This window comes from Epinephelus moara, chromosome 6 (genome assembly GCF_006386435.1).
Source record: "Epinephelus moara isolate mb chromosome 6, YSFRI_EMoa_1.0, whole genome shotgun sequence".
Taxonomy (NCBI): domain Eukaryota; kingdom Metazoa; phylum Chordata; class Actinopteri; order Perciformes; family Serranidae; genus Epinephelus; species Epinephelus moara.
This window is the reverse complement of record NC_065511.1, coordinates 9,988,727-10,003,138: the sequence shown is the minus strand read 5'-3', so window position 1 is coordinate 10,003,138 and position 14,412 is coordinate 9,988,727. Positions and strand designations below refer to the sequence as shown.

The following is a 14,412-nucleotide window of genomic DNA, read 5'->3' as shown; positions in this document are numbered from 1 at the left end:
TAATTTTTCATTAATTTGTCATTGTGTAGACACAGATCACCCAAGAAATGGTTAATTTATATTTATGGTACAGCAAAGCCCCCTCCCCTTCTCTGTCAGATTACTCTCACGTAATCAGTGCAATCTCGTTGATTATGTCTGGAAAATGAGTTGTAGACGTGACCGTAAATTAATTTAATGAAAATAAAATTATACTTTAATGTCAGATTGTAATACTGTTAAAATTATAAATACATATAGTTGTTTCGAAAACCTGGGGGCAATTTTGGCCCCCGGAACATGGCTTTTGGGGGCATTCTTGGATAAATTGCTGGCCAAATGGCCCGTGGCCCTTGCTAATTTCTGACACTGGTTGCAAACCAAGTACCCCCCTCATTGCAACACCACTCACCATTGGCAGTGCCAAGGTGGCCCCACCTTGGAGCAGGGGTATCTCAGGGGTTCTGGCACATTCCATGGGCATCCAATGGATGCTTGATCAATTTGGGATCTAGGGAAGTTGGAGTCCAAGTTGATGCCTTGACCGCTTTGTCACATTCCTCGGGCAGTTCTTGAGCAGTGTTTGCAGTGTGGCATGGCACACTGTCCTACTGTGGGGGCCACTGCCATCAGAGAGTACCACTGCCATGAGGGGGTTTACTTGGTCTGCAATGGGGTTGGATGGGTGGAGCATGTCAAGGGGCATCAACATGAACGCCAAGACCAAAGGTTTCCCAGCAGAACATTGCATCGTAACAAGATGATCATTGTTATTCACTTCACCCACCAGAGGTTTTAATGTTTTGGGTGATCGGTATATATGATTTTTTTTTGTTAGTTTTTTTTTTTAGACGGTTGGAAAGATGTGGCAAGGATGACTCCACAGGCGCACTGTACATTAGATGTTTTACTCATGATTAATGCTTCATATCAAGTAAAAAATGACATATGGGTTAAGTAGTGGGGTTAGAATGAACTGTATTCATAGCACTGCTCATTTAGGAAAGGTGAGTTTCTGAATATAGGTAATAAATCCCTTAGAAATGGCTGCATGTTGGGGGTAGGATGGGTTTTTTGGGCAGAGGAAGAGAGAGGGACCTCAGGATGGAGGACAATCGATAATGAGGACCAGGTCTCTCTGTGCAGAGAGCCAGGCAAGGCCCGGCTCTGGCCCTGACTGGGTGATCAGAGACAGCTTTATGTGATTACAGAGGGGGGATGGGTTGATTAGATTGAGGGATGGAGGAAGAGTAAAAGATAGAAAGAAGCAGAAGGATGAGCTACATGAAACAGAGGGAGAAAATGAAAGGGTGAAAGAAGAATGGAGGGAAGCAGAGGAACCTGGATGAACAGCTGCATGCAGGCTATTTATTCCACCACTGGAAAGTTTCCTGGTGATAAGTCAAGTGGAAATGATAAGCTACATTGCACAGCAAATTCCACCTATCTTTCCTCCAATTCCTCTCTCCAGCCATCCTTCCATTTGACCATGTGCCTCACTTCCACTGGATTAAATGAGAGAGAATCGTGAGGGTAGAGTCTGTGTGTGTGTGTGTGTGTGTGTGTGTGTGTGTGTGTGTGTGTGTGTGTGTGTGTGTGTGTGTGTGTGTGTGTGTGCGTGCGCGCGCGCCTGCCTCCCGCCTCCCTTGGCAGCACTCCCGCTCATGTCATCCAGTGCTCCTACCTGGGGAGGAGACAGACGGGAGGCCTAAAACCCTTAAAAACCCTCTAAACACTGGTGCCTTGATGAGACCATGAAAAACAGCTGCGCTTGTTTTCGGCCGCTTCCCTCTCCCATCATCATGACCAAGTGGAAAAATGGGATAATGGAAGTGGTGTAAAACGGCATTGAGTTAATTCATGTGTCTCTGTAAATTCCAGTCAAGTGTTTGAAGGCTGCAACACACCAGAGAGCAGGAGAGAGGTAGAACAGTAGAGACGTGGAGTTTTGGATTTATGTGGCTGGCATGAAGAAAAGATTCTCCTCTGCTATTCCGCAATGTCACGTTAAGATGTTACAGTGAGGCAGCCAGTAATTGTGTGTGTGCATATATGTGCATAAAAGTCAAGGAGATATAGTTTGAGACTGGACACAGCTGTTCTTTAACAGGTCCTTGCATGCAAAGCTGAGTGATTAGAAGAAGAGAAAAGAGTTCAGAGTTTGATTTATGAGACACGGTACCATGCAGTATTCTATGGGTTAGATAGCAACAGATCTTGCTCAGTTGGACACTGATGAAGCCTGCCATTCCTTAAAACCCTCCAATGGATTGTGTCCAGTTTATGGTGGGTTTTTATTCAGTTCAGGTCCGGGGTTTCACAAAGTTTAAGAGGGCCTGATGTAGCGCAGAGGAGGACTAAACAGCCTTTTACTAAATTGCTTATTGTAAAGACTATATATCAAATATAAATTTCCCACTCACAACAAAACAAAATAAAACATAACCAATCCAACTGCCAGAATAAATGCTGACACTTTACATTTTTGCAGACAACAGATATGTTACTTTTGTATGTTGTTTTGTAGCAGATATGTTGAAACTTAATGTTTTTTTTGTTTCAACAAGGCTGTTGTTAACATGTGGTTATGTTTAAGCAAAAAAACACTTGGTTATGGTTTGGAAAATATCAAGTTTTGGCATAAATACCCGGTTTTGGTGGCAGAATCCCCACAGGAAACACAGTGATGTCTTGGTAAAAAAACAGCCGCTTTTCTGGGAACAATCTGTGGTGGAAACACAATGATGGTTCGTTCAAAAACACCCACTTGTGGTGGCTAAAAAGCAGCTTGAAATACCGTGATGACTTGCTAAAATTCAATTGGTTTTGTTGTTGGTTGGTGTTGAACAGTGGTCTGCAGCTTGGCAGGTGTCTCACCAAGGTGTCATGCCATCCACCATCCCCTCCGACTCCTGGTGACAGTTAGCAAATGCATGACCGTACTTTTGAAACGATAATGTGATGCATATGAAATGTACAAATGTAAAGTATCCCTAGTTTGCACAAACGTACATTAAGTGTGTGCGCTACTTAATGTACTTGAGGTAGCTTCTTTTAGTCTCAACAGTAAACACATGTTTTATAACCTGCCCCAAAGCATCGCTCTCTCATTTTCTCACACTTCGTAAGTATAAGTCAGAATGAGCACAGGAGAGAATCCCCAATTTTGAGAGGGACTGCTTAGAAACTGTCCAAAGAGAGAGTTGTTGTTTAACAACTCAGTTTTAAAAGCATTTTCCTTTGTCTCTTTTCTTCACTGTTTCCTATCTTTTGTCTCCTTCTCTCCCTCATTTTCTTACTTTCCATCTCTCTCCACAGCTGAGTTAAATGTGGAGCTATCACGCCCTTTGAAAATCAACCCCACACTGGCGAAGCTGGAGCAGGCCAAAGCTTACCTGCAGAAAGTCCTACCAAGCTACACTTGGGATACCTCCAGTAAACCACCCTCTGCTTCCTCCACCCCTCACACCTCCCCTACAAAGACACCACCCAGAGCGTGTCCTCCTCGTTCAGAGCCTCACCATCAAGCCTCGGCCTTGGGTAAAGCCAGCAGCATCAGGGTCCTGGCGCTGTCCTTCCACAAGGTCTCTCTCCACACTGACCAGATTGTAGTTGTCATGGAGACAGAGGCCCATCCAATGAGGCCCAGCGTGACAGTAACAGTGTCGGCCATGACAGGAAGTCTGAACATGAAGTCGGGGCCTAGAATAGAGGGTGAGTAAAACAGAAACATCCATTGTTTTTTGCAGAAACTAAAAAAATAGCATTGAGCTTATGTTGCCAGAGACACATAAGAAGTACAAGCAACACAGATGCACTGCATCACAGGTGAAGAAACATGAAACCATACTTTCTGTAATTTGCCAAATAAATTTGTGACTGACTGAACCTCCAAAGGAAGTAACAAAATGAAAAACACTCTTGACAGCTGCTACCCTGATGGGCCAGCCAGTTTTAATATTCATAGTTCTAATGAAGGTCACCTTGATGTTCAAACTGGAAACACAGAGCCCCCTAAACTGGAAATCAGTTGTAAATTATACCAACTAACAAAAAAGTTTGTGGTAAAACCTTGTGATCAGAGATGTTCACGGAAAAGCGGAACTGTTGTTTGATAAGATACAGCTAACTCTTGGTTGTATGGTCGCTGATGCTTTAGACTGTTGAAGCAATTTATATTCTTTTCTCAAACCCCCTACAAAGACACCCCTGAGCTCAGTAAATGACCCATGTTGTTTCACTCTAAAGTAACAAGGGCCTAGACCTGAAATAACTTACTTTATTATTGCTTTTTTCTTAATGTTAAAATGAAAAAAACATTATACCGCTGATGTGATCCATCTTATTCTGCTGCATTGCAAAAACATTGCCACTTGTTTCAAGGGAATTCTTGAAACAGGTGGAGCTACATTGGAAACAACTGTAATGACCTCACCCCATTTGGCAGATTTTATCATCTTTTAAAGAAACCACAATTTTAAGACTCAGTAATGCACTCCACTAAATGTACATGTTTTTTTGTGGTGTGTCATTTGCCTAGTACCCTAAGCTCACCGTGTGTGCCAACAGGAACCAATCCAGGCCCTTTGAACATGAAGCACAGTTACACAGAGCTCCAAATATCCAATAGAAAAATGTAATGGAGAACAAATTGTTCTGTTTCATGTCATTGTGTAACCGAACAAATATTGATGTGGACAAACTCTAAAGGGCTATACCCAGTGCACCATACTTATATTTGTTATTCATTCAGATTGAAGTTTATTTGTAGCTGGTGTGTTGGAACATGTTCCTTCAGAGAATGTGTTTAATTAAGCAGCAGGTTGTATAAAGACAACAAGTATAAATACATTCTGAATATTTATTGATCATAGCACTTAGTCAAACTTTCCACTTTCCGCCCTTGTTTGTTGAAGAGTATGGGATGTCTCAGCCTTTTTGGACAATTTGACACTCTGTCATTCACTCACACTATGAACCAAATACCAATATTGCTTTCAGGATTATTTGGAATATTGATGTCTTTTTTCACATGCTAGCAAAGCCCTCATCTGCCAAAAACAAGTTTTGTCAGTAAACTGTAAAGTGAGATGTTTGTGTTAGTCTTGGACCTTAAGTTGTTGTGAGACAGTGCGTGTGTGTGTGTATTTGATTGCTGCTGATGAGTATGTGTGTATTGCTGCCTGAAAGAGAAATATATTTGCATGTGCTTATGTATGAGTGTGTGTGAGAGCGAGATGTTTGTTTTCGTGTTAGGACCAAACCCTGCTTTCATCATCAACACTGACTATTATCCAGGAGGCATCGCAGTGTTTCCATTCTAACAATCAGAACTGCTAATGCTAATGTAAATTCAAAAGCTTCCAATTTCTCTGTGCCGTTGGGTGTGAGCCGATGCGCTGTAATAGATGATCAGGAACTGTTGGTTTGTGTTTCAGTTTTTGCTATTTGTTTGGCATGTCTTTTAAATTGGCCACCAGATGGAAACAGTAAGATAAAAGAGAGTGATGGGCTGACGTGCCATATGTGGGAGAGAACAAGGAACACTCGTAATTTTGTGAGAGAGATGGTTTGTACCGAAGTACCACTGAGCAACACATCCCCTGTTGAGTTGGGTTTGCAGGGGGACGAGGACAGAGCAGGAACTGGGCTCCCTAAGTGCCTGCATCTGCTTGACAGATGTTGTTATATTGGGTTACTTCAGATAAAATGATTGTCGAAAATGTTAATTAAAACCTCAAACAATTTGCACTTTGTTTACTCAAATCTGCATAACTGCACAGTGACACAATGCTCAGCGCTGCTGCCCTGCTCTGATTTTCACCAGCTTTTCAGCTTTCATCCATCTTTGATGTGTTGACTTCGATAAACACAGTTGAAACTGTGTGTGCAGTGCAATGGAAAAAGAAAAAGTTTAGAGACAATTGTACTAATATGAAAGCTAATCCCCTCCTACTCTCTTTGCTTCAGATATTTATAGTGATTTCTCTTCCTTTGCACATAGAAATCCTTTTCAAAACAGATTTGTTAATAGTAGAACTTTGACTTGTTTACAATAAACACAGGAAGTAGAGATTAGTGTGCAGTGAACTGTCTTTTGATGGATATTGTTTACCGCACAATTACCAGCACCTTGAAACAGAGCCACCGCTCCTCTCAAGACATTAAAGCTTGACTGGACGCATATAAAATGTTGGGATCAGGACCGCTGGTGTTTATTGATATCCATTGGATCATTCATCTCCAGTTTGGCTCGGGACTCTTTGAAATACTGTTTGTTGTTACGGCCCAAAAAACATAACATCATGTGTGTCTGTTCTGAACAAGACATTACAATAACTGCCATAAAACTAATGCTGTCATCACCTGCAGCAGAAGTTTCATTCAGCTCCCCATCTATCATGTTTGAGCACTCTCTGAAATACCGGAGAGGTTTGAGATCCTGTATGTAGATCTCATTATAGACCCTGATATTTCATCTCTTTGCCTCATCTCTGAGAGCATGGTAAAACTTTGAGTAACATCTGTAAATGTTGCATGGCACAAAATGCCCACAAAGAGGATCTTTTTTTTTTTGGCATTGGAAAAGATATTTTAAAGCAAATGTCATAAGTTATGCTGCTGAATAACATGTTTGTCTCACCCAGTTGTTTCTTCCTCTTTTTTTTTTTTGGTTCTTGATAACTCCAGCACTCTTATAGATCTTTGTCACAACACACGCGGCTATTTTCCCCGAGGGCTTCTTCACATAGTGTTTCCAGATTTGTTGCCATTGAAAGGAGACAAACTGTCTCCAATTACGCAGACTGATCGCCAGTGACAATAGATGTATCTGCTGACTTTTAGCCTTAGCTGCACCACCTCCATCACTCAGCACTTTGGCCTCTCAAGTCCGTTCTGTACCTTGGAAAACGGATACCTTGGAATTTTGCGAAGATAAAGGTTAGGATTCCCGTTCTGTTAGGTTGAGCGTTTGAGCTGCCACAATAAGTCAGGGGGAATGACCCCCCCGGGAGAGGCTGTACATGAGAGATGTAAGACAGGAGAATGTAGTATTACTACTGCTGCAGTATGTACCACTACTGTTGCTGCTGTTGATTCTCTGCTGGTCGTCAGTGGCAAGCTGAGATTGATGGACCACATCCTGAGCAGACCTCAGGATGATGCCAGTGTGCAAAGAGAAACCGGAGAGGGAGGAACAGGGACGGGAAGAGTTGTGAATGAAGGGAAGCAGGAGGGTGATGGAGATAGAGAAGCAGAGGGAGAGAAAAAATGGAGAAATGTGAGAGAAGTGAAGGAGGAGTCAGATAAAAGAAGTTGTAGGAAATAAAACATGATTAGACAGAGAGAAAATGCAGATTAAGCAGAAATGGGATACAGCACAAGAAAGGAAATAAATGAATGAGTAGGACAGAGAAGCAGATGAGGAAAAGTTTGTAACAAAGTTGGATAAAGGAAGCAGAGGGCAAGGGTAAAGAAAGAAAGGAGATATAATACAGGACGTGGGGTGGGGGGAGCAGAAGACAGGCAGACTGCTAAGTGTGAGCAATAACAGGGGTCTCTTCAGTATATGCCATTACACTCACCCCACCCCACCCTGTCTTCATCAGCATACATCCATAGCTGCAACGGGGTGAAGACCCTGTCATCCACCCCCCCCCCCATCCGCCGAACATCTGGGGCTCTGTACCTGGTCATGGCAGCCCCCCCCTCTGCCAGGGGACAAGATGGAGAGAGAGGGGATTAGGTTGACAGTGAGGTGTGTTACCAGATCCTGTGTTAATGAAAAGCAAGTGGAAGCCCCGCATTCCTCCCTCCGTCCATGGCTCACCACTCCCCAAGGTAGGGGGGCATTTATAGTTCAATGAAAGAAAGGAGGGGGCGGGCCTGAGAGAGAGAACATATGTCTTAAGGTCCATGAAACAAGACCCTCCCTAATCTCTCAGCTCCCCATCAGACTGCCCATAGAGTGCCCCCAATCTCCTAAGAACACACACACATACGTATCAGCAGACCCTGTTACGAGTGCCCCCATTTTCATATGCATACAACAACATACACACACACACACACGCACACAAAGCTTTCTCCTTGGTCCTTTGCCTCTGCGGACCCCCTGTTTCTTCACGGTGATTTACTCCAGCACACTTGTAAAGGAAAACTTCTGTTCGTGGAACAAAGTGAAAGCTACCCATTATTTATTTATGCCGCTTGACTTTTTTTTCAAGTTTTATTTTGTTTCCCTGGACAATCTTTGAGTTACGATCATGTCAGTTTGTTTACTCTGCTGAAAGAAAGCCACTCTTTTCCATTTATCATATTATTTCTGTTTCAATGGTCTGGGAGAAGCAGAGCAGAGTAAAGCCAAACATACAGAGATTTATATTGGGAATGCACCTTAGTGTGATTTGGCAAGTTAACCCAACTAATAAATTGTTTTCAATGCATTATTAATAGAAATATATCACAGTGAAGACATGGGGGGGGGGCGACTGTCCTCCAAGGTATTTGTTAACACACAGCTGCCAAGTCAAGACGAAGATGTATGGCAGGTAGATGGTCAGAGGCATGACATGTAAGAAAGCTGTGAGATTATTGTAATCAAATATCAGAGACAAACAAACAAGATCTTGTAGTCTTTTAAGAAATGTTCAAAGCTCATATTTTATGCATCATTTGTGGCTCTTAGCATGAAGTCATATTGAGCCCACAGACCTTACTTGTGGTGGGAACTTGTAATCAGAGAAGTGGTACGTGTTATGGCTGCAAGTAACGATTGCTCTAATTAGCGATTGATCTAATGATTATACTTTTTAATTGTTTAAGGTAAGAATATATGTAATATTTTCCATCACAATGTCCCAAAGCCTAGGGGTGATTGCTTGCTGTGTCCAACCATTACTCCAAAACCTAAACATCTTCAATATAGTGAACTTACTATCATATAAAACCCACGACAGCAGCACATCTTCACAGTTTAGAAGAGGATGTTGGCCATTTTTCCTTGAACAATTTCTTTAAGGATGAATCCATGATCAGAATAGTTGCCATAATTTTTCAATCAACCAACTAATCAATTAATGTGCTGTTCTTTTAGCTCTCGTACATATACAGTATAATGCCTTACTTGCTAAAAGCACAAGGACCAAACAGTTATTGAAACTTGCTTGCAAATTCTCCAACAGCACCTGAACAAACTGCTTGATTTAAAGGTTCAGTGTATAGGATTTAGGGAAATATATTGGCAGATACTCAATATAATATAATAAGTTTGTTTGCTTAGGTGTGGAATAACCTGAAAATAACAATTGTCATGTTTTCGTTATCTCAGATGAGCCGTTTATACCAACATAGGGAGCAGGTCCTTGTCCACAGAGTCCACAATGTTGCATCACCATGTTTCTAAAGTAGCCCAGAACAGACAAACCAACACCACACTGGCTCTAGATAGAGCCATTTGCATTTTCCCGGCCGCCATAGATTGCAGCCCCTCATAATGAGCTGAGCAGCTCTGAAAAACACTGATTTTTTTTTTTGACATGCAGCAAAGGGCCAGAGGCTGGAGTCGAACCCGGGCTGCTGCGGCAACAGCCTTGTGCATGGGGCGCCTGCTCTACCACTAAGCCACCGACGCCCCAAAACACTGATTTTTTTACGTGAAACTGATTTATTCAGTGTTTTTACCGGTTTTAAATCACCAGGTCTGCAAGAGACCTCTGTGGATATTTCAGCTCCTGGTAAAAACCTCCGGAACAGTGAACATTGAAGGAATCCCAACTAGGAGTTCATTCTTTGATTCTTCATTCATTGTTGAGGCATGCAAGAAAAACAAGTTGAGCAGTGTGAGTAATTGATATGCAAATGATCATTTAGGGGGTAAAGCATTCCTTTAATAAGCCTCCCTTGAACAACATTGGTCTTTATTTTATCCAGTATTAAGTGTTAGTTTGCCAGGCTATTGTAATGCATAATGTTGATTTTGTTATGCTGTTTATTTCACTTTACTCGCTTGGCACTGCATGTCCTATGCATTACACATCAGGCACATGTACACACAGACAATCAGAGCAGCCAGAGAGAAAGAGAGCAATTTTTTTTGTGAATTATATTTGAAAATAACCCAAACCAAACTGAGCCTAAAGCTGTATGAAATGAGATGGCCCAAACTTGACCTAAAACCCAATAATTTGTCAGAATCCATCAGGCTTAAGCTTGATAACAGAATGGCATAGTGTGAGGACTAAGAGCTCTCTATTTGCAATGTTATTTTCATACATATTTTCCTATGAAGAGATCACATTTAGAGCTGGATATTAAGAAATTAAAAGATATCTACCATGCGTAATTTGCTGTGTTGCAACTGTCATTGAACCCATATGTATCTCATCAACACTCATCACTTACTGTGTAATGTCTTGGATGACGCACAGCTCCCTGCGTTGTGCCATTTTGGCCGACAGTGTCCCCAGCTACGAAACCAGTTTCCTCTAGTGTCCTATAGTGGTCTTGTGGTGAGGGATAGTGTATTTCTGTGGTGAGTGACAGTATATTACTTCTATTACTCTCACCATCCCAGACAGTCTTCGGGGGCCTCTGCTAGTTAGGTAATGACTCCTTTAGGTTTCTTCTAATTGATACCAGTGCATCTTGGGATATAAATCAGCCAGGCAGTGGTCAGATAACGGCTGCCAGGGAGAAACCGACACGGTAAATCAATGTCTCTGGTCCTATCTAATCTTACCCAAGCGTTTGCCAGAAATGTATTTCACTTTAGGAAGATTTCCATCCACCCTTTTCCCCACCACCCACTTTGTTCCTCAAGTGTCATTGGTTTTACGTTAGGCTGCGGAGGGTGTGCTCGTATGCACTGGTTTACTGGCAGTCTTCTGTGAGAGCATGAGATGCAGGTGTAGGTTAGTGTGTGCAGATCTATGTGTGATCAAAGCTGATTCTGAATTATGTTTTCCAGCATCCTGACATACAGTAGTTCCATTACGTAGCTCAATCATTCACACACTGAATGAATCCCCTGCAGTGTTGGGAAGGTTTTACTGTTAAAATGTAACTTCATCAAAGTTGTTTATCTTTTTACATTCAATTACTTTTTAATTATTTTACAGGCAAATCTTTTAAATAGGGCAATAAACTGAAAAGTCCTTAAAACAGAAATAATGTCAACGATGATAGCATTTTCACTGCTAGAAAACAAGTGTTACACTGTACAGTAATGTAAGAGCCCTGTTCTGATTTAAGAAGGAAAATATTGTTTAAATTTCCGCACTAAAAGGTGTTCCTCTCCAACAACATGGCTATCCTCCTTGGCATGGTCAGCTGCGTCTGAAGATGCATTCAAAACCACATTACTTACAGATATGGGCCACCGAACAACAAAGATTTGCTAAATGGCATTGCTGGTGAATGAAAAAAAAAAAAAGTCCTCTCTGTGCTTTAGTTACATCAAACGAAAAGGTTGTGAAATAAGCAGAGCACTCCAACAACATTTTAAACACCACTTTGTAGATATAGATGACCTCGTGTGTGGATATTTACCTAAAATATGACAAATGATGATGGGGTTATTTAAAAAGAAACAGTGGCTGCTCACAGGCATGACAGACTTTGAAAAGTGTGCATAGGTTTGATTGGCATAAGAGAGGCAGTACATATTCAAACAAGAGAACCATTAGAAATTGTCCAGAATTATACCAAAAAGCATTCCTGCACAACATAAAGCAAAGCAACAAAATGAATGCTGTATAGTACAATATAAATTGAAAATGATATATTTAGATATTTCCCCTTTCTGATTACTGACATTTTGATAAGTGACTGTAATTTAGCTACATATTTTTTTCTCGTAACTCTAACAGATAAAAGTCACATTTATTATTTGTAATTTATGTATGGCTGTTAAATGTAAGTAGTTACTCCCCAATGGCGACCCCCTGGATTATACTTTTAACCTCCTCTAACTTATCACATACAAGGTCTGTGTACATCTGTATCACTGTGTGGTAGTTTTGCTAAATTATAAAAATATTTTTTACATTTGCACGTTACTTTCCTATTTGTGTGTGTGTGTGTGTGTGTGTGTGTGTGTGTGTGTGTGTGTGTGTTTTATATGCCAGGATCTATTTCATTTAGCGCCATCTGAGCCAGTTACATAAACCCCAAATACATAAAGTACACCCCCCTCAAATGCCCACAAAACAACAGCTGTCCGTTTACTCCAGTGTCTGCGTACGTGTGTGTGCGCATGTGTGTGTAAGTATATGTGTATGTCTTAGTTAACAGTTAACAATATTTTTGTTCATCCCTATGCAATGTTATTCTTTCTGGTGTCTGTAAAAAGGTCTTTCCTCAGTCATGTGTGTCTGTCTGCATCTGTGTTTGTTGTTGTGTCCACTGGCATCCAGTATTTATCATCTCTCTTACTGCAACTATGTGTCTTAAGGTCAACACTCCCCAAAAAGGTTGCTGCCGCTCCTTTATTTTCTTCCTATCATAAAGCATCTTCATGCTCTTTTTCTTTCTCTCAGTCTTTTCTCCTCCTTCCCTTCTTTTTTGTGGCTTCACCCATCACCTGCAAAGATGTTACATACTCTGTTTAAACGAACACAGAAACACAGGTACCGCCTGGCTCATCCTGCAACACTTTCCCAGCTCTTTTTTTCCCCCTGAACATTCCCTGCGCTCCTCCCTTCTTATGGCAGTACTTCACAGCTGAGCAGTGTAATGTCTCTGGGCTGTGTGCTGACACATCTCTGGAAACAAATCTAAATAGCGGTGCTATGGTCATACAGGGCAAGAGCAGGGATGGCGAGAGAGCATGGAGAAATGTGCCTCTGACTGTTGTCCAGCCTTGATGGAAGAATGGAGTTAGAGATGAAGAAAGAAAGGGATCCCCCCTCATTAAAACCACTCCCAATTAGGGTGATTATTAAGAGTGCTGGCTGCTGCTGCTGGCTTCAGCACCAGGATGCTGTGGTCAGCCGGGCTGTAAATGACGCATGGTGAGACAGGAGAGAATGCTTTGATACACATTGTGTGTGTGCAAATGTGTATGTGGGTGTATTTGTTTCCACTTGTTCACCTGGGTGTGCATGATTGTGCATATGAGTTTACACATGTCTGTATGCAGACATTTGGCTTTATTTTTCTCTATGAGTCTGTCTGTGTCTGCATTTAATGCACATGTGCTCGTGTCTCCTTTTATACGTGTGTGAATGAAAGATCCTCCATTTTAACAAGCCAGTTTGGGAGTTCCCTTGTGCTGTCTAATAAATCCTAGCCATGAAAATAAACCCGATGTCCACAGTTCAGTAAGTAATCTCTAACAGCTCTCTCTGCGCCACAACAGCAGAAGATATTAGCAGGTAAACCGCCAACTTGTATCAACAGTGTCTTTCCTGAGAGAAATGACTCATCCCAGTATAATATTTCCCTTCAGAATGATTTATTCAAGAGAAGCCCTCGTTCATTGGAACCCACCCCTGTTGTGTTATTGCGCTCTAATGTTGAATAAGATGTTCCTTAGTCAGTTTACAGAGCCTGGAAAGATGTGAGGACGCTTATGTGTCATATCTTCATCAAATCATAGCCCTCACTCTCACATCCTCCGGTTCTGTGTCTCTCTCACTCCCTCTATGTCTCTATTTGTCTCCTCATTTATCACCTCCTCCCCCACTCCCTTCATACGCTGTTCCATCTCTTCCATCTATCCTGATTTACCCCAAGTGAACCCCAAACACACTGTTGTAAAAGTTGTTCCTTAAAGGGCAACTAACTAAATAGGGAACTTTTTATATATATAAGAGCACTACATGGAAATATCATATTTGTGAAACTGGGATGTGAGGTTTTTATCCACAGGAAATAACAGAACAATACTTAAGAGATAAATGCAAATTATATTGTATGTAGAGTTGTTAAAGAATAAGCCATTTTTTAACCATATATGTTGACTGCTAGTTTTCACTGATGTCATATGATGTAATATATGTGTGTCACTTTACAGATGGTTACCCCTAGTTGCATTGAAGAGGTGCCTCTGCTTGCTACATGGTTTACAAAAACAGCTGTTTTCAATATAACAATCAAACGTATCTATCAAAATGTCACTCTTTATTCAGAACTGTTTTAAAGGTCAAACAATTAAATCATATAACTTTAAATGAGGGACTGAAACAGGTGTGTCGCTCCATTCTTTTACTTTCCCAGACTTACAGCCAGACTGGAGTGAGAATTTCGAGAGTTAAAAGGCATTTTTAAGGAGCTACTTCTCAGGGCATTATTAGTCATCTAGGGTTGAGGTTTCCAAATGGGCTGCTGCTGCTGTAGCTTTAACTGACCAGATCAGCCCTCCCATGTCAGCGACAAGTAGAGGGGGTTTCAGTCCACTGATTTATGGGACCGAAAGACCAAGTTCAGGAC

At 41.5% G+C, this 14,412-nt stretch overlaps 1 protein-coding gene across 3 annotated transcripts in view; it reads left to right on the top strand.

Annotated features, from left to right (window-relative positions):
- The window catches only part of LOC126391718 (intermembrane lipid transfer protein VPS13B-like), a 347,897-nt gene that overhangs the window by 259,110 nt on the left and 74,375 nt on the right, over nt 1–14,412 (top strand). For all 3 annotated transcript variants that reach the window (XM_050046621.1, XM_050046623.1, XM_050046622.1), the window contains exon 38: nt 3,298–3,693. In XM_050046621.1, the coding sequence (XP_049902578.1) occupies nt 3,298–3,693 (396 nt within the window). The remainder of the gene's footprint in view (nt 1–3,297; nt 3,694–14,412) is intronic.